Here is a 22,073-nt window from a genome sequence, read left to right as displayed (position 1 = left end):
CCACAGTTTTTAAATGAAACAGAAAACCAGAAGCGACTGTCTATCACATAACAATGAACTACTTTCATTCTTGTTTAATGTTTAAAGAAATGGGGATGTGTTCAGCTTGTTTCAAAGAAACGACCACACCAGTGATGTTTAACAAAAGGATGATTACCTTAACAATAATGATGACAAGATGTGATGAAAATGCATTAGAAATGTGTTCAATATGTTGTCATATTCATTCATAACATTTTAGTTAGAAACCAAATATTCAAACATTTGTATATAAACAAAATTCATTCAATCAATTAACTCTTTTCAGATGTTTTTTTCTTACAAAAATTGTTAGTGCAGTTGTGGTGTTATTTTAAATGAGTTAACTACCATAACGATGCACATTCTTCTTATTTTTTAAATGCTAAATGATTATTACAAAATATTAAGTACATTTATAATATATTTTCATTACAAGGTAAAACGATAAAGCTGCAAACATTAAAATACTAGACAGTCATTTTTCAACTGATCACCAGGAGCAACATACTTGCACTGTAAAAAATTATATGTTCAATAAGTTATGACAACATTTGTTTTTACATTGTTTTAACTCATCAAAATAAGTTAAGAAATGTAAAAAACAGAGAGAGAAGGTCCACTCTTGCGCTCTAGTCAAACTGTATATTAATGAAACGCTATTGGCTGTTTCAAAAAAGGGGAGGAGCTGCTAACAGCTGGAGCTGTTTTCAGGGTAAATCACGTCAACACATTGAATAATGCGGCGCGTTTCAAGGCACTTCAGTGGGCCTTTAAAGATCTAAACACATGGTTTAAAGCACATGGCGCAGGTGCACTTAGGCTTGTGTCCGATTCCACTTTTGCTAGTTTAACGATGGAAAAAAAAAAACATCTGCATGGCAGGCACATGGTCCAACAAGGCTGTACCTCTTAATGAGTCATGGGTGTACTTTGGGAGTTGCGCTTGCACCATGCTGGATTCGCTACTTACATGGTGCAATTTGCGTGCAGGAAAGACTGAATGCTTCTCCAGAGAAGAATCCTTTTATTTTTAATACTTGCCATGTTTGTGTGCTGCTGCGCATCCCTGTGTGTGTAACAAGCAGAGTGTATGCCAGTTGTGCACCTGTCTATAGGCTCATATTACTAACCGTTTAAATAACACAAAAAAATCCTGCGCCATTGACTTTAGACAAGATTTTTGTTGGTCACTGGTGCAGGCGTGTTCAGTTTCCTCTAAATAGCAACACGCCAACTATGCACCTGAACACATCGTTCTCTCATCATTTCACATTTCCGGGTTTCTCAGAGCGAAAGTCGTCATAGTTGGGTTAACCTTTAAAGCAGTAAATAAGAGTATGCATTAAATATATTTGTTTGTGTCCCTATTTGCTCATTTAGCAAAAGAAAAACTCCAGAATCGGTATTTCACAACTTTCAAAAAGAGTGAAAAATGTAGTAAAATTGATAGCAGCAGTGAGGTTGAAACGCATCAAAATGAAAATGCTCTAGTGCATTTACTATTTAAACAAACACGAAAAGGAAAACTGCGTCAGGCTGAAACTAGCAAAAAACACTTGCGTTATGTCTAGTGTAGCATTGAACTGGGTGTATGATAGAGGGCCCTTGAGCTCATACAGGAAATAATATCAAGTGTGTCATCTCATCAAATCATAGATAAAACGCTCCAAAACACCAAAACGCACATAATAACTCACACTGTTACATGCATGCATGTGTGCATTCTAATAAGCTATATAAAGAAGTCAAAATGCACAAAAAGCTTGATTAGCACATTATTGATTTAATTAAATATGTCAATCTTTTATCTCACTCCTCACCAGTGAGCTTCTGGTAAAGGGAAAATTAGATTTGTGGAATAGCAAAGATGAGGTACATTGAATAGCACCAATGACCTTGCAGATATTTTCCTCAAGCTGCTGGAATGTGAAATGATTTTCATCAGCTACGTCAAGCTCATTCATCTACTAATGACACAGCCAAAGTCTGTAAGAAGAGTAAATATGAAGTGTTGATTCACTCATGCACTATACCTAGGTCTATAATTTTGCTCTCTGCTTATAGAGGCATTGAAGGCAGACAGCAAAATCAAGTCAATATAGCTCTTAAAAGAAAGTAATTTAAAAAACCCTCAGACAGTGTCGCTATTTGCAGTAAACACAGATGTATTCGGCACGCCAAGGTTACAACTGAATACAGCTCTCCAGAAAGCTTGGCTGAGAGCTTATTTTCAATAAGCTTTGAACATGCTTTGAAACGCCTCGTCAATTAATAACTGGGCATGTAATTTACAGAATTTAATGGGGCAAATTGATGAAACATTAAAAGATATCTGATTGCATTGGGAATGTGAAAAATAGCTGCATGCATGTATAATACATTATATGTGCTATATGTGATAAAGCAACATTTAGAGAGCCCTCTGCTTCCTTATCCACTTGAAATACTTTGTGTTTCCATTTACACACCAAAAGTTAACACCATTTTGCCACTGTTAACTTCAAAGCCATCTCTGCATTGAGAACTTTTTTGTTGACACAAACCTCCAAGCTCTGAACCTACTTGCTCTCCATGATACCGGAAAAAACTAGCTGCCAAACGGAGGCGCGAGCCAATACCGAGAAAAGAAAGCAAGAGTACAAACACTTGATCGTCAAGACTGGAGAGATGTGTTCTTATTACTCATTGAGGGAGGACTGTGACACGGTATGCAAAGCATAGTCAGTATATGAGAAATCCTTGCTTTTACTGAAAGATAAAACAGAAATGAAAGGGGAAAACATTAATGGATGCGTCATACTTGTATGTGATCATGAAGATAAAAGTAGGCCATGAATGTTTTACTAAATACAGGCATCAATAAAGAAATGTCTTTAATTTTGCAAACATTAACTATAGAAACTATGCATTTTGGCAGAAATATCAGATTTGAGTCCAAATCGCATAAAAAATTATTTATTTATTCATTTATATTGATCATAATCTCACAAAATGTTTTCTGTAAGCATTTTTCAAGGTAAATGTACGTGTCTTTAAAAAAAGGACATCTGGAGACTCCAAAAGGCCACCAACTTACCAAATTATATGAGGAGTCCATATCCTTTAAGAATTTATGCATACCAAAGCACTCATTTAAAAAATAAAAATAAAACATTACAGAATTTACAGTTTATTGTGTACAGTGTAACAACAAAGAGCTTTTTTACATTTTAGAAAAGTCAAGTTGCGATATCCAAACAAGACCGTGTTTGCGCATCATCATAACGGACTCGTGTGCTTACTGTACGACTCCTGTACGTCACACATAGACTGTAAAAGACTATAGACATAGTGTCCATGGCGTCACCCAGGATTCTGAAGAGCCATTTTGAAGCGTAAAATAGGGTCGTGCATCACTCCCGGGTTAACTGACAATGGGCAAAGAGACGGGATGTGGGCAGAGCTGAGGTGACGTGATGGCTAACAGACAGCAGACAAACGACAATCCCCCTGTCACTCAAAGTGGCCACGCCCTTAATCATGCAGAACTTTAAGGCTTTATATAATGTAAACAGATGAGTTATTTAAAAAAAAAAAATCACCCCCTCACAATTGTCATGAAGGGCAAAATTAAATATATAGACCAAGACCACAATTTGTACATTTGAACAAAGGGTTTTGTTTTTTTCAGTAACACTTAACTATGACTTTTGCCTCAATAAAGTCTTAATTACCTGTTTATTAATAGTTAGTAAGGTAGTTTTTGTAGCATTTAAGTTTAGGCATTGGGTATGATTAAGGGATGTAGAATAAGGTAATGTAGAATAAGGCATTAATATGAGCTTTATACGTATTAATAAACAGCCAATATCCTAGTAATATGCATGATAATAAACAACTAGTTAATAGTTAATATCTGAACCTTAAAATAAAGAGTTATTTTTTTTTTGCTTTAATTTGGGCATTTAACAAGGCGCTCATTTCGATTCTTCTCTCTTCTGGAGCCTGTTCCTAGCGGTCAGTTGATGAATTACAGTTTAATTCACTTTTGTATTGGCTTCAAGAGAAACTGCCGCTTGACGTCACTGCATTTTTCTACCCTGATTGCAATTCTGAATTGAGGTGCTTGCACTATTGTAGATGCTCTCAACTTCTATGATCATCTAACTGTGATGTAAACTATGTTAATGACAATTTTGCATGGTTCAGTAATTCCTTCAAGTTATCTGCATTAAATTATTATAATGTGCTATCGATTTTTAATTAATCACATGTGTTAACATTGACAGTCCTAATTAGATCTATAAATATTTGTTTACAAGTAATATTGTATTTTGCAAACTGAAAGTTTTTTCATAGCAATTAATTTTATCTTACAATGTAATGCAATATATATGGTTTACTCTGATCTTAGTACAAGTAGTTTTTCTTTTCTGTTCATGAGTTTCATTTTTAGATTTTCTAGCATGGTAATTTAGTTCAGTTCATCTTCCATTCCCTGCCTGTTTGTCGCATTGTCTGATTCATTTAGTTCATTTAGTCCAGCTTTTCAACACTGTTCATTCTAACGGCATCTTGTGGTCAAAAGGTGGAAAATCTGCCTTTCTGCCCTCACGACTCAGCCATTAATTGAATGTTTTATATGATACATCCGTTTTTGCTACGATAAGGGAATACAACCTGTTTAATCTATATAAATAATAGTCTTTCATGTGTCATTACTTACATAATGTATTAATAAATGTGAATAAATGTATGGAAAAAAAAGTATTTACAAATTAATAAAATTAACGAATTGTGTACTGTGGGGTTCTGCTTCGATCAACACAAGCAGCCTTATTCACATAAACTTTTGTCCTAGTCCTAAACCTAAGGCTTATGTAGGAATAAATAAGCAATATAAATAACGATCATTTTGAAACGGTCAGTTGACGTGCCTGTGAACTGGGAATTAATACTGAAATCGAACATGCACAAAACGACACAAATGTTCATATAACTGTTTATTCTTATCAAAGAAGCGAATGACACTTGTGCAGCACAAGGGGTTCATGCTATTTTTTTAAGCAGAAAATGAAGCAGTCAAGTGGTTGTGCGCTAAAAAAACAATGACGTTTTGGAACTCACAGATCTCACTCATGTGGTTATGGCAAAAAACGAATCAAGCTCTGCTACAGTGCTTCCTTGTGAGATGTTTCGGGGTGGTTTTTATACAAGCTTTGAAGCCTCTGTGCCGACCGTCACATTACCATGAGCAGCAGGCTTTATCAATCTCCAACCCCTCATCAATCTCCAACTAAGACCTAGACGCACAGGGTGACCAATTAGTGGACTTACCAGTGATGAGAAATTTATTGTGGAGAGAATACATTCATTTCTGTATGGAGTCATTCCAAGGTTCCACTCCAACCCCAGAACTCATTCAAGAGCCTGTTCCATCCCAAGAACCTGCTCCTTTCTGAGCAAAATCCGATGTCGGCTCCTGCCTCAGAGCACTGTCCAGAGTCAGATCCTGAGCACAGAAACCAGTTGAATGCAGCACTGCCAAAGCAAATGTGCCAAATTGCAATTAAAGTGCCACCTAGTCGACTAGATGTTCAAGATCCAAAGGAGTCCGCTCCAGAGAGTAAAATTACAGGGTCCAGAGAGGGAAAATCTAGAGCCAACTCTTCCTGTCTGTTCTGGCTGGATCAAAGATGTAGTCCTTTCCCTATATATTGAAGCTGCTATGTTTGTCTGGGCCACATCCACTCCCGCCCCAGAGCTCAGGCCAGAGTTGGCTACCGTCACATAGGTTTCCTCTCGCTCCCTTGTCTTGACCAAGAAGGCTGAGCGGTACTAACTATAAAGCCCTGTCGGTTTCCTATACTACCAGCACCTCCCTGGCTTCCTGTGATGCCAGCAATGCCCAGGCTCCTGTATTGCCGATCCTACCCTGGAGGCTTCCTGTTTTACCAGAACCCTGGTCACACCGCTCACCAGCCCTTCGTCAGGCTTCAGGGCGCCCACCCTCCCTCCCCTGTTGGTGCGAGGATGCCGTATTAAGTCCAAAAAACTCTTAAGCTTACTGAAGACAAGTAAACTGTGATAAAGAAAGAGCAAATAAAACAAGCTATAATAGAACAAAGACCTACCTTAAAGCTTCAAGCACTATAAATACTAAATAAAATGTAAGAAGTAATCAAATGTAGAAAAAGGTGCCTGTGTTTGATGTATAAATTGCAATTAAAAAACAATTCTTATTATAGTTACAAAAGTGATTGAGCAATGAGAGGTTCTCTCTTTTTTGTTGATAACTACTGCAGGTACATTTTAAGACCATCACTTTAAGACCAACTGCCCTGATCCAAGAAACTTTGAGTGTTTTCTCTCTCAACGGTTAACATTTACTTAAGAGAAAAATGACTTTACTTGGAAATACATTGCCACTTTAACATAGTTATGAGTATTTAACCGTTCGAAACCATGTTAGGTGGCAAAAAGCATTCCGTTCAGTTCTCATGCGCTCCATGTCACATCTCTCAGACAGCGCACGCATTTGCTGAAATAAGTTGTCTTTTTCTATTCATCAGTTTAAAATCACCTGTTTTTAAACCGCAAGGCTTAAAAACACACGATAAAGCTTTAGTGACTGTGCCGCACAACACCGTCACATGAGCCCATAACCACAATAGAGACGACTGTGTAAAATCTCTACCGGTTAATCGTGTCTACCGGTATATTGCCCACCCACAATGGTTACCATGTAAGAAATAAGGAAAACCAATCACTGGCTAGATAAGGAGCTTAAGATAATAACTTGTAACAAATATCTTGACATTCTATTGCAGTTTTTATTCTGTCCACTTCTAAACTTATCCTTCAGATCACAACTTTTGGTACATTTACATTATAAGCTTTAGTGGGCTAACTTGGCAAGCATTCATTCCATCCTTTTTATGTAGATCTATATCTTGAGCTAAGCGTTAGAGACCAAAATAAACCGCTGCCCCTCCGCTCACCCAAGGCAAAAGCACAGAGGCCAGAATGTTGTTACTATGCGAGCGATACATGATGACTCCCATCACTGGGGCTTTGCAGCAGCAGTAATGCCTGAAAAACACTTTAAGAGGAGAGCGATTCTAAAGCTCTCTGGTCAACACTTGCCTCAGGTCTCCCTGCTTGCCACATTGGATGGAGTGATAAGTAAAATTCTGCTTTCAAGACAAGAGTTCCTATGAGATCTACTTTGACTGAATAGAGGCTTACAAAATAAATGCTTTTAGGGGGGAAATTATGTTGTCTAAACACCATTGTTTATTATCTACCCCTAAAAATTCCAAGTTTTTTTGTTAGATTTTCAGTCAAGCTGTTGTGCTGGCTACACATATCAAAGATATTTTGCATTCGCTGGGAACCTTTTCATAGAAATTAGTGAACTAAAATGGTTGTTCTCGATTAAAACCTACTTTCTGGACCTTATTCAATGGTTTTAAATGAAAACAGCTCCTTAATAGTTCTCCTCAGCCAAGCTACATTTCTCTTCTCATTAGCAGCTAATGCTGTTAATCAAATTATCCTGTGCATCTGAAAGCTTGAAAACACAGTGTTTGCTCTCACAAGCGGTCTGAATGCCACTTAGCCACAGGAGTATTGAATGTCTTCAGTCAATTTAGTCATTTTTAGTGATTCTGAGTAACAATCAGGGTTGTAATGTCCTCTCTCACTGCAGGAGAGGTTACTTCCTTTGCGGCTACATGGCTCTAAACCCGGTGCTTCAATGGGTATTTAGCTCTATATATGCCAAGCAAAATCTGTTATACATTCACAAAGATGTTCCAGAGTGTCCCGGCATTTTGAGCAGTGTTTGATGAATATTTCATGTGGTATCCTGTACTCTATTATGACGGAAGATTGGCCTGCATTCTTACACTGCGAGGCCATTCAGAGAAACGATCAATTACTGGAATCATTGTGTGTTTTCACTCGAACAGCAGTCGCTCAAACCTTGCAAAAAAAAAAAAGAGAGAAAGAGGAAGAGTGAAAAAAGTGAGACTAGTATTCTAGGCAAAGGTCTTTTGTCACCTCTTGGAGGTTTTATTTATAAACTCCACATCAGTTGTTTCCACCCTTCAGCACAGAGATATCAATCATGGTTGTGAGCAGAAGCTTGGGAGTGTTGCATCACCCAATGTCCTGAAAATGTTCTTTCGTCCTGTTGAAAGGGCTTTCGTTTATTTCCTAGGGGACAAATGTTGGAAGCTTCCGAGCAAAACAGATACATTTAAAAATTCTGCAAAGAATAACAGTGTTCAAAATCACATTAAAATATGCATGTTGATCTCTTTCAACCTATGTAATGTCTAAATTTAACAGAAATTGCAAGTTTAGACTCTGATATCACTTTTAAGCCAGAGTTTACCCAACCAGATGGGTATTAAATGGCACTTGCATGTTGATTTTTTACGGATCATAAAAGCAAACAATGATTCAAAGTGCAATGTCCCAGTCCCTTAGCCAGACTTACAATTGCATGCTGACTAGGGAGAAAACGCAATTGCTCCCAATGCTCCACGGCCCCCCTCCCTCCTGAATATAGCTCTATTACCCACACAGTAGCTCAGATCAAAGTGATTTATCGCCAGTGAGAGCTCAAGTTGTTTAAAATGGCTAGTGCGATTAGTCATGTATGCGCTGGCTCTGAAGAAAGGGACCGGGGTGCCCCAGCAAATTAAAAGCAGCTGCAGATGCGAGTCAACCACAGCAAGGTGGTCATACGTGGCAAACGATAGAGACTCGCAGGGGATCCAGGCAGAGAAAATGGGTCATTGCACTCCCTTCGTGGAGAGGCCCTCGTCTGTGAAAGAATTCTCAGCGAACCTCTGGAGTATAAATATAGAGGAATGAGCTTGCAGCTCTCAAACAATTGAGCTGCTGAAATTTCTTCTCTATAATTGCTTGCAATTATGCATTTAAAATTCCACTGAGAGTCCAGTTCTAGCTATAAAGAGGCATTTTTAGTCAATTGAACAATTTACAGTGCCTTTCTTCTAAGATGTGTAGTGTACCGTGTGAGTAATTGCATTTGTATTGTCTGCATCAGAGTGCACACAGCGTTAAGAAATATGTCCTGCATTATTGCATCACTCTGCGTCCACTAATGTGATTTGTACTGCGATGAGTGCCAGCCCACTCTCTATTGTTTATTATTTGCGGTGCACATTAAACGTAGCTAGTTATAGACAGGCAGTGATTCATACCCCTTCTGTTCTGCATCCAAAATGTCCGCAAGGGAGCTCACTTCTATTTTTAATAGTTTGCTGTGGCTTTGGGTGAAGTAAAAGTTGCTGTTGACAGAGCTATAATAAGAACTGAACGAGGCACAAAAGAGCCTTAAAAACAAGATGCTCTTGGCCTCTGTTCCTTATGTAAATGGCTGTAATTAAACATACCATAATAACAACTTCATGTAGTTGCACTGCATGTTTTCTAAAGTCTCATCTGAGGTAGCCATTATTTTCAGATGTGCTCTTGATGCTGGGCCTTTCATTTTAACAAACAAGACCTTTGGGTTAGCGTTGATATTGAGCCAGATGTAGACCAACTTTTGGAGGTATTTCTTGAACTATAACCTGAGAACGAAAGTGGATGGAGCTCCTTGAGGAATAAATGTCACCTCTTAGCTGGTGACCGTCGTTTTCCCCATTTTCAAAATAGGCTGCTGTCGAGAAAGCAACTGCTTGTCTTCATCGGACATCTCCAGATGCTGTACTAAATGCATCTGGCAGCCCTGAAAGCATTCCCTTCGCATTTATCTTAACTGTAATGATCATACAGCCTGACAAGCCTTGTCACCGGTGTCTGCTTCTATAATTCCTTTGTCTCAGAAATATATATATATTTGCCTTTGTCCCTAAACCAAACAAAAAAATAGTGAGAGGTCTGCAGCTAATATCTAATATCTGAGGCTTTTGATGGGAGAAATAAATGGAACAGGAAAACCATTTGCATTTCATAGAGATGAACCTGTGATGGAAATGAACCCGCTGTTATCTGCACCATTCAGGGCAGATAAAATAGAGTCAGACCAGATCAGGGTGGTAATGAAGAGCCCATCATTGAGCGAATTGTTATCTTTAGCGCACATTGAAATGAGAATATCATTTAATTCCTAGAATAATAACTGCACAGTAGCTCACACAGTGGCTTTTGACATGCATTGAGCACATGTGAATGTCATCTGCACCGCTGTCTCCAGCTGATCTGGAGAAGTTATTTCCTGAGGGGATCTTTATTTTACAGCAATATACCCTGGAGTTTCTTTATTCTTTCTTTCTTTAGGGTGTCTCATTTTTTAGAGAATCCAGCTTTCATTATAGCTCATACACTAGTGTCTCTTCATCTTTTCTATGAGATGAAAGCCAAGCTGTCGATCGAATGAAGTGTGTCTTTAATTTTCCTAAAGGCAAAAGAAGTAGGGAAATTGTAAAAGTGGCAGTGTTGCTGTGGGGGCTGTTGTGACAGTTGCAGCTGTGTTTCTTTTCGAATCTGTATGAAAAATGAACTTCTTTTTCACCCATGTATTTCTTTTTTGGGGGGTGGGGTGGGGGTGGAAAGAGATATAGAAGATGGTTGGAAAAAACTTTTCTCATAACAACATTTCAGAGGCGAGCTCAACCCCAGGGAGGAATTTGCTCTGCACATGTGACTACCCATGTGAATAGTAGTTGTTAAATCATCATTTGCAGGAGTTCAGGGAGCATGCGGAGAACAGGGTTGCTCGAGAGAAGCAGAGCAGAAGAGACGACCGCACACCCTGCAGGTACTTCACGTATTGCAACCAAACCAGAACTATTTCTACAGCTGTACTCATACTTTCTACGTCACAGTACTATATTTCAGTGCCGACTGAAAGCCAGTTAGTGTTTATTGTGTCGGGTGGCATCTGTCAGCCCTCGAGTGTGGAGATTTTTTCACTCACTTTGTACGCCTAGAACTATACGAAACCCATAATGCACAGAAATAAAATAGCAACTCTGAATGGAATATGGATATTCCTGAGGCACACATTGAAAAACAGCTCAATTACCTGAGTTTATCACACTCCTCCACAGACAGGCTGGCAACATGGCGGTGCTACTGACCCTGGTACGTCTCGGGTCTTCTCAGCAGGGTAAGGACACAAGTGAAGTCATCGTCTCACTTCTGAATGACAGCCATCATGTTGCGCTCTGACGGCCGGTCATATCTCTAGGCCCTTAAGGACAACAAGGGGACACGCTGTCATGAGCATACTAGCCTCTCTCCTCCACTCACCTGTGACAGTGTCTGGACGACCTTTAACGCACGTCCTCAGGGGATCAGTAGGGCACGATGATGCAAAACACTCTCAGACTTCATTGGCTTCCTTGTCTGTTATTAATTCTCCTCTAGGTGGGTCTCTTCGGAGAGTCTCTGTAAGCTGGACGACAAGAGCCACCTTAGAGATCAGACACGCAGCAGATGAAAGGAAGTAAACAAGAGAACTCTGAAAACTTCTACACATGTTATCTTTAATGAGTACTTGAAGTATATTGAAGCCAGGTGGCATCACTGGGAAGTAGATTACTTGGTAATCTTGAATGTGTAGAATGTCAGAAGTCTGAAAAGCTCCTGTGGTGGCCATATGACATACCTGCAAAAATGTAAACAAAAGACTGCGCTTCTCAAATGCCTCTTTTATAAAGTAATGAGTTTGGCAGGAATTGAGAGATCAAGGCCTAGGCACTAGGGGCGATTTTAACAATATATCTTGAGCAGACCCTGAACTTGTCAGTACATTCTTGTGATCTCCAAGGTATACATTATTAAATTTTCTCTGTCCATGTAATACAGGTGTTTTTTTGTCCTTTTTTTGTGCTGTTTTGAGACAAACTAAGCAAATCAATATTATGGGCAAAAAATGTCTAGGAGATAGTGACAAAGCACAAGACCAGTTGATTTATTTTATTTTTAACTAGGACTGTCAATCCAAACAATAATAATTGAATTAATTGCATGGCATTCCAATTAATGAGCCACAAGATTTTGTCATTCAAGTCATCACTAAAAATTAATTCAGCATGGAAACACACATTTCTAATTTAATATTATAATTTAATTTGTCCCCTCAACAGCTGTTGTTTTTACTGAACAGTTCTTGAAACTTCAGGAATCAAAAATAAATTACAGTTAATAATTTCACTACTGACTGCAAAATGATCAGAGTATTATTTGGAGAGCCTTGGAGTAACAAGATTGAGAATCACTGACAAATATCAATATTTACTGTCCCTTGATCAATGTAACGCATCCCTGCTAAATAAATGTATTTTTTTTTTAAATCTTACTGACCCAAAACATTTAAATGGTAGAACAATGTTGCAAAGGCTTTTTATTTCAGATAAATACTAAATCTGAGGATGCAAAAAAATCTAAATATTGAGAAAATCGCCTTTAAAGTTGTCCGACTGTAGTCCTTAGCAATGCATATTACTACTAATAATACATTTATATCTTCATGAAACATGATCTTTCCTTAATATCCTATGAATTTTGACATAAAAAACAATAATTTTGACCCATACAATGTATTGTTGGCTACTGCCACAAATATACCCATGCAACTTATGACTGGTTTTGTGGTCCAGGGTCACATATTGTGTGAAAACTCTGGTATAAAAAGGGTCAAGGTACGTACATCCAAAGCATTTATGTCAGGGTTCTGTCTAGCTTATGCTTGGTTTTGTGACAGAGCCCTGACACTCCTGTATTGTTTGTCTTGTGTGATCACGCAGGTTTGAGCATGCTTGAGCTGTGTGGTTTTCTGTCCTTGTAGTTTGGTTTCAGTTTTGTGTTGGGATTCGGATATTCATGCTCACGTGTTTGTCTTCTGTCGTGAGCTTGTCGTATGGGCGTGCACTCTTGTCCATGTTTGTGTTGTGTTCTGTGTTGCACATGGCTCGTGTTTATGTCGGCTGTTTTTTTTTCACTGGCTGCGTGCTTTCATGTTGTCCCGTTCTGTGTGAACATGCGGCTTAGTTCTCATTGGCTGTGTGTTCATGTCATGTTTTGTTTGAGCACATAACTAGTGATTTGTGTTTTCTAGTCTGTATTCCAGAAAGCAGGTTATGTGACATACCTAGGTATGTTTAAGGGTAAGTAAGCGGATAACCTCAACTATCGGTTCCAAAAAGGTAACTTTCAGGGTATTCAAGTAGCCATAGCATTTCACTCTCTGAACATCTCCAGAGCAGGTTATGTTCCGGGGTTAGTTTGCTTAAGAGGTACTATTCAGACGTGTTATATAATTAATGATTATACTGATATAACCAAATCTCTAGAAAAAAGAGTACAGTTGTAAAACATACTATTATATATTAATTCTAAATAACTATTATAACAAGATAGTGTTTAAATGTTATTTTGATTAAAATATATTTATTATTATTGTCATGGACCTGCATTCAATTAATTAGCATGAAACAAACTATATAATTTTTTTGAAGATTACTAATTAAATAAAAAGATTGAAAAATGATTGCACAACCACCGTCGTCGGCACTAAGTAGGTTATGTAAATCACCATTAAACAAAAGAAGAAGAGGAAGTAGAGCGGCATGTTTTTTCTTAGCATCTGTTCCATGGTGAATCATTGATTCGTTGCTCTGTTGAGAATGTCTTGTGTGTTAACTGGGAACATACTCTGAGTTGTCTGAACTTACTCACGGATGTGTTTTTGGGTCCAGCATACCTTGAGTAAGCAAGGTTTGGGTTAATCAACCGAGAGTTCAAGGTATATGTGACGGTTAGTTAACCTTGCTTTCTGGAATACCCTCTTAGCCGTATGCTTGTGTGTTTGTCACGTTTGTTGTGAGCACATGCCTTGTCATGTTTCCTTGTGCCATGTGCTCTCATGTCTATTGACTTGACACCACCCATGTTTGATTATTTGTTGATTTGCCCCACCTGTCCACCCTCATTACCTGCATTGTTTGCTCCCTATTTATTCTCTTTTTCTTTGCAGTCCTGTGCTGGATCATTGTCATTTGTGTCTCTTTATTTAGAAAAGATTAAAAGTGGCTAAATTTCTGAACGTTCCAAAAACTTGACGCACTTGATGAAGGTCTTTGACCGAAATGTTGCCACTTTTAATCTTTTCTATATAAAGGGAGAATAACAGTTTGCAGATATTTTTTGTATTATTTGAAAACTCTGGTATGACAATGGTTAAATCATATTTAAACCTGCCAGGCAATAGCATGATCACGTAGGCTTATTGAGTTTTGAAATTTGAAAAAGCAAACATTGTCTCACGCAAATCAATGCTATGCTCAAGGTATCCATGATGAAGTGCTAATGAAAACACTCTTTGTGTTTTGCCTTGAACCCCAGTACTCTGCTGTAGTGCTGAGACCAAATGTACTTTCATTATCATTATTTCTTAGTAATATCTAGCCCCATTTGTCATGTATTTTGAGAAACTTGGATTCAACAAAGCACGGAGTAGGCAAAATATTAGACAGGTTAAAGGTCAAGGGGAATGTCTTGTGAGGTTTGTCGTAAAATAGAAGAGCAATAACAACAAAATAGGGAAGGGGTTTTAAAAAGATCTGATTTTTAATCAATAAGAACACCTGCAGAAGCTTCGAGCTGGATTGACACCGACGAGGACCTTCACAGGGCAACCAGTTAATTAACTCGTCAAAGGTCATTATTTATTATTTACTCACCATCGTGTCATTCCATGACTTTCTTTCTTTCTGTTGAACATAAAAGGAGAATTTCTGAAGAACATGTCGACTGCTCGTTTTCATATAATAAAAAAGGCAACTGTGGTAGTTACTTTTCAAAAAGAGTGCAAAAGTTCCTTTTAAATATAAGTGGACCACTATATTCCACTATATTCCATGACTTGGTGCACTATATTCCAATTCTGAAGTTTTATTCTGAAGTTTATTAGTACCATTGTGTGTGAACAGACAGACAGATTTAAATTCATTTCAAACAATAAAACCCAATCTACAGGAATAAAGTATTGCTCATACTTCAGTACTGGATTTAAACATATTTAAAACACACTAGTCCAATCAGTTCTGCTATAACCATACTCACATGTTTATGTCTACATAACTTCCTCTTTGTATATGGATGAATACAAATTCAGATCTGTGCAGAAGTTAATCAAGCTAATTTCAATACACTCTCCACAACAGAGCTAAGTCGATATTAAATGATGTGTTTACTGCTCTATGCTACACTGCATAAAGCACTTTAATAATCAGAAAACGCGTTGATTTGTGACATTAATCTTAATGTAGTAGTGTAATGTAATGTAATACTTGTGTGTGTGCATCTTTTGCCTTGCGTCTAAGCATAACATATTACTCAGAAATGCTACTGAGACAGATGAGAGTGAGCTCAGCAGTGTAATTTCTCATCATAACACAACACATACATAAATATTAATAGCAGGGTTTTTGGCTGGTGGGCATGAATCATTTTTGTAGACAGAGAGGAGCCACCCATGCATGCTCAAAAACAGCATTTAAGAAAGCGCTGAGATAAACAGCAGCGCTGCAAGGCCTGGCAACAGTGAAAAGCCATATAATGCTTCCGAGACCTCAGACAAATCAGACATTTGTTGAGTCTTCTTAAAGCATATGTATGGCAACTAAGGGCAACTGCCCGATCGCATCCATTAATAGAGGTTATAGTCATGCTGCCCATCAAGCCTAAGCAAATGTCTGCAAAATAGACTTTATCATTTACTTACCCTCATGTCATTCCAAACATGTATGACTTACTGTAGTTATGTGCAACATAAAAGAAGATATATTGAAAATAACAATTTTCAATATATCTAAAACAATCATGGACTGCACTGACATAAAAAAAGTTTTAAAAAGTGGCAATTAAGAGGCAACGAACACTTGATCAGACCTATTGATCAGACTTGATCAGACTGATTATATACAGCATCATCTTGATGACACTTAAAAAGTATAAATGGCATTGCATTATACACCATAACACCACTAACGTGAAGTGAATAACTAAATGATCTCTTCATCACAGCACCTGTTAGTGGGTGGGATATATTAGACAGTAGATGAACACTAAAGTAAAAATGTCTGTGATTTGCATCAATAAGCAGAAGCATGAAAAAATGCCAAGCGTAAGGATTTGAGTGAGTTTGGCAAGGGCCAAAATGTGATGGCCAGATCAGAGTCCTGCACGGGTCCATTTTTGGAGACCCGCCCCTGCCCGTACCCGCAATGTTTAGCACCAGATCCGACCCGTGACCCGTGAAAATTTCAAAATTAAATCCGTACCCGCCCAGACCCGTTAATATTTGGCCCGTTACCCGACCCGTGCCCGCGATAAATCACACACGCTAAAACATTCAAATTAAAATGCTTTATTTTTTTTTTATCCTACACCTCTCTCAACATCAACAGCGTCATGAATGGGCTAATGAAACAGGCAAAAGTGCCTTTAAAGACTCATTGTCAACAATTTCATATAGCTACTCCACTCACCAGCTTTACTTTTACTTCATCCATTGCTACCCCTGCAACGCTCGCTCCATCTGTGCTACGAGAGGCATCAACTAAAGTTTCAATGTCGCAGTGGTGGTGACGTGATGGGTCAAATGGTATATCATTGTTGCGTGTATGTGTAATGGTAATTTGGACATAGAAATTGTAATAGCCTACAATATGTTGGATGGGGGAAGAAGGAGGCGGGAACCGGCGAACATTTAAAAGACTTTAACCAAACAAAACGAAAGTAACGTGAGTAGCCCTTCATGGACATCTCCCATGCGCACACGCAAAATAAAACATAAACACAACTCAACGTCAAATCCAGGTCTGGTGATCTCTCGTCCTTATATGCTTCCGAGCTCCCTCAGAGGACTCGAGACCGGTGTGGCTCGCAGGTGACGCTCATTCACAATCACGCCCTGGTCTCTCTCTCTCTCTCTCTCTCGCTCTCGCGTTCACTTTGCCACAGAAATATTGCACATATTTTTCATCCGCCCATCCGCGCTACTACCCGCCCGCACAGAGTTAATTATCCGCCCGCATCCCCGCCCGTGAATTTTATAAATGTCATAATCCACCCGTTTTAGCCACTTTTATGCGGGTACCCGCGGTTGCAGGACTCTGGGCCAGATGACTGGGTCAGAGCATCTCCAAAACTGCAGCTCTTGTGGGGGTTGCCCGGTCTGCAGTGGTCAGTATCTATCAAAAGTTGTCCAAGGAAGGAACAGTGGTGAACCGGCAACAGGGTTATGGGCGGCCAAGGCTCATTGATGCACATCAAAGGCTGCAAAGGCTGGAACATTGGCTGCATTGCACTTTGTTGCATATGAGGCTGCATAGCAGCAGACCAGTCAGGGTGCCCATTTTGACCTCTGTCCACTACTGAAAGTGCCAAAAGTGGCCTTGTGCGCATCAGAACTGTATCACAGAGCAATGGAAGAAGGTGGCCTGGTCTAATGAATCACTTTTCTTTTACATCATGTGGATGGCCGCGTGCATATGCATTGCTTACCTGGGGAACACACTGCACCAATATAGACTATGGGAAGAATACAAGTAAGCAGAGGCAGTGTGACGCTTTGGGCAATGTTCTGCTTGGAAACCTTGGGTCCTGCCATCCATGTGGATGTTACATTGACACATATCACTTATGTGTCAAAAGGGTCAAAAGTATTCCCTGCTGGCTTTCCACATAGTAAAATAGTTCAGGAATGGTTTGAGGAGCACAACAATGAGTTTGTAGTGTTGACTTGTCCTCCAAATTCCCCAAATCTCAATCCAGTCAAGCATCTGTGGGATGTGCTGAACAAACAAGTCCAATCCATGGAGGCCCCACCTCACAACTTACAGAACTTAAAAGGATCTGCTGTTAACATATTGGTGCCAGATACCTCAGCACACCTTCAGGGGTCTTGTGGAGTCCAGGCCTCGATGAGTCAGGACTGTTTTGGCAGCAAAAGAAGGACCAACACTATATTAGGAACACATAATATTATGCCCAAACGGTGTATAACAAAATATATAAAAAAATATTAATTTTATTCATCAGCACTTTAGATTGCAGCCCGGAAAGTTATGTGTAAGTAAAACATATTTACACTGTAACATACGGTAATTAGGGTGTAACTATAACGTATGTAGAGAGTTAGCTCAAAGGGGAAATATTAATAATTATTCATAACTCATTATTCATTATGATTAATTATGAATATTTGAACCAGTTGATGTAGCTACATTAATAGTACAATCAATCAATCAACCAGTTCATCCTGTGAACACTCAGTATTGATTGTTAATTAATACTAAAGGATAGGGTATTTTTCATGGCCAAAGAAAAAATATTCTTCCTTAGCATTCTTAGCGCTTAGAGCGTGTAACAATAGTCGATCATTTAAGTAAAAAGAATGAAGCTATGGAAAAAGAGTCTTAACACCTGGAAGAACCATCAGTTATTACTGCAAGCTCATTTGTTTGAACAAAAGATTTCACAAATTTAACTAAACCGCAATTTAGTATATCGTACGTTACTTGCATTTGCCTGAATGCTTGAAGAATGTCTGGACATGTCGTTGGCCAGGTGGGAGCCAGCAGATGCCACACATGATGGCCGTAAGGACAAGAGAAAGAGCGGATCTGTGCATCTCTCTTTAAAGGCTGGGAAAGGTTATACCTCTGACTTGACCAATGAGGAAGGCCAAATCTTCCAAACGGGAAGATTCATCTGTTGGAGATTTTATGGCTCTTTGTTTCAAGCTTGCTTATTTGCATTGTGTTTGTTATGTATTGGTTATCTGCTGTATTGGTTGCCTAGGAAGAAATCATTTAGCCAGCAGCCATATCAGCCTGTAGCCCAAGGTTTCCCACTGAAGCTAAGCAGGGCTGAGCCTAGTGAGTACATGGATGGGAGACCTCCTGGGAAAACTAGGTTGCTGCTGGTAGAGGAGTTAGTGAGGCCAGCAGGGGCGGCTCATTCTGTGGTCTGTGTGGGTCCCAACACACCAGTATAGTGATGGGGACACTGTACTGTAACAAGCACCGTCCTTTGGATGAGACGTTAAACCAAGGTCCTGACTCTCTTTGGTCATTAAAACTCCCGATGTCCTTCTGAAAAGAGTAGGGGTATAACCCCAGCATCCTGGCCAAATTCGCCTTTTGGCCTCTGTCCATCATGGCCTCCAAATCATCCCCCTCTCCTGATTGGCTTAATCACTTGATCTCCTCTCCACCAATCAGCTGGTGTGTAATGGGCGTTCTGGCGCAATATGGCTGCCGCTGCATCATCCAGGTGGATGCTGCACATCGGTGGTGGTTGAGGAGATTCCCCCTTCTAAATGTAAAGCGCTTTGAGGATAATTTGTAAAACAAATATTTTGCGTAGCTACACTCTAAAAACTGCTGGGTTAAAATCAACCCAAATTGGGTTGTTTTGGCAACATAGCGCTGGGTCAAAAAGGGACGTACCCAGCGCTGGGTTGTTTTAACCCAACTAGTTGACATATACACAATTATTGCAATATAAAGACCCAGTCATTCTATTATTTATACTGTAATCATTTTTTAATTAAGGGTTAATTATCCATGTAGTTACAGGGTAAGTGGTGCTTATTATTCCATGTACACTCTAAAACATTCTTGGTAAAAAACAACCCAATGTTGGGTCAAATATGGACTAACCCAGCATTTGGACTGTTAGCGATTGGGTTGTTTTAAGCAAATATTTAACCCAACCGCAGGATTAAAACAACCCGATCGCTAGGTTAAAACAACCCAATTGCTGGGTTAGTCCATATTTGACCGAACATTGGGTTAAAATAACCCAGCATTTTTTAGAGTGTAGTTGCAGGGTAAGTGTGACATCTGCAGGCTGTAAATTGAAGTGCTATTTGTTACCCTCTTGTTTTATGTAGTTACATTAAAACATTTTGCGAGGAAACGCAAAGTTTCTCTGGGAATGCACACAACTATAGGTCCCCATAGGTCTGGGGCTCCATAGCTAAAAAAAAAAAAGAAGCTTTAGTGTCATTTGTTTGCAGATGTCACTTGATATTTTATCCCATGCAAAAAACTGTTTTTTTAAATTCTGTATGCTGGGTTGTATGTGTCTAAACAGGTATATGATCATCAGTATAAAGCTGTGCTGGATGGAATGGAGACGGAGAGCATGATGGAAATCCATCCAGCGCAACGCATCGAGATCTTCAGGATGGGAAATGGCACCAACGAGGTCCTGGAGGTGCACGACTTCAAAAATGTAAGGGTTTATGACATACAAGTGAAATATTTTCATTGTGATGTGATAGATTCAGCTCACATTCCTGCAATCTGACTCTCAGCCTAGGAACTGCTGTCAAAATACAGACAGAGCGTTTTTCTTTTTCTCTCAGACTGATGATATTGAATCTCTGAAAAACACTGTGCTAAGCAAAAGCAAACTGGCAGCGATGACATCTCGCATCAGCATTCAGACACACTTGTTGCTGGCCCCATCTTCTTTCTAAATTACTATGGTCAGTGGAGCAAAGCCACAAAAGAGATTAGTTTCATTCAAGGCATTGCCATGGGAAAGCAGAAAACAAGTGAATAGGTAAAATCATTCAAATCACATGTTGATATAAATGAAAGGGGAGTTTGAGCACCGAGCCCTCTTCGGCACTTCTTGCAACTTCTGGCTTAGGGCAGACTTTGGAATTGATTTTTGTGAAGGAGGGATGTTGCAAGTCATTACACACACTAAAACTACAAACCATCTCCACAGAGCCTGAAGGCTACAGCCCATGAATGGAAATCTAGCGGTAATGCCAACAGAAACACAAGCAAAATCCTTTCTCTATTGTTTTAGTCAAGTTCTCAGAGTGTCCTCCAGAAACGTAAAAGTAATAATGAGAATTCCACAACAGCAGCTTACAGAGAAAGCTAAGGAGACACGGCGTATAGATATTTATGAACCAAAAGCCTTAACGTGTTCTTCAGCTTGAGAATAGGGAATAATTTCGTAATATACTTGACTACAAAGCAAGGTACCAGTGAATTTCTAATATTTTTTTTTATTATTATTTATTGTCCACTGCATATACACCATTGTTCAAAGACTCGGTATGTAAGACTTTATTTTCTGAGTATTTCATATTTAGAAAGGATTTGATTTTGTCTGGCAGTAAAGACTTTTAGATTGTCATTTCAAATAAATTGCTGTTCTTTTAAAGATTATATTTACTAAAAGATCCTGGGAAAAAATTAAGCAGCACAACGATTTCCAACTTTCCAACTTGATAATTAGAAATATTGCTTAAGCCACAAATCAGTATATTAGAAAGATTTCTAAAGATGGTGTGACACTGAAGAATGGAGTAATGTTACAAACAGTACATTTTTAAACTGTACACGTACGTATATCTCAACAATTGCACAACTTTGTTTCTTGTAACTGATGAAGTCAATGTGACCTTAATTTTAAATTAGGCTAAGTGCAAAAGAGCTGGACAATAACATAAGCATTTCATAATGTTCAAATGGCACATTTGTCTCCAATCGTAGTCTTGTAAAAAGCAGTTACATAAGTGGCTGAGAGAAAGGCTTCAAATGATTTTGCCAATAATCACCGTCTCTGTCCATCAGTGTGGAGAATAACAATGATTAGTTTGTCCTACAGGAAGACAAGATGAGCTATCTTACCGCCCATTTGATGATACAAGAGGTCGGTAAAGATGCAGGGGGAATTTCTTAACAAAGTCAAAGTCCGTTTATAACATTCTAATACAGAAATAGTATACTGCTAAGGTCGGCTTCCCAGACACAGATTAAGTCTGATCTTAGATCTGGTAATGTTGTTAACAGCGATTCTTTGGTGCTAATTAGGTTTAGCGGCAGGCTTTGACTTCACCTGCATTCAGGAAGCAGTATTTGTTGTCTCTTTTAAAGCAATAACTGGCGGAAACAGGTGTGGGCATCTACATGCAAGTAATGTGCCAATGATTGGAGCAGCACTTCTTTGCTCTCTGCCAATTGCATCATTCATTGCTTCCATTCGAA

General features: G+C 39.0%; 1 protein-coding gene across 1 annotated transcript in view; it reads left to right on the top strand.

Annotated features, from left to right (window-relative positions):
• tnmd (tenomodulin) overlaps positions 1-22,073 on the top strand; it is a 58,139-nt gene that overhangs the window by 13,925 nt on the left and 22,141 nt on the right. Inside the window, exon 4 of the mRNA XM_067456540.1 lies at positions 20,155-20,295. Coding sequence (XP_067312641.1) covers positions 20,155-20,295 — 141 coding nt within the window. The remainder of the gene's footprint in view (positions 1-20,154; positions 20,296-22,073) is intronic.

This window comes from Pseudorasbora parva, chromosome 11 (assembly GCF_024679245.1).
Source record: "Pseudorasbora parva isolate DD20220531a chromosome 11, ASM2467924v1, whole genome shotgun sequence".
Lineage (NCBI taxonomy): Eukaryota > Metazoa > Chordata > Actinopteri > Cypriniformes > Gobionidae > Pseudorasbora > Pseudorasbora parva.
This window is presented reverse-complemented; position numbering and strand designations above follow the sequence as displayed.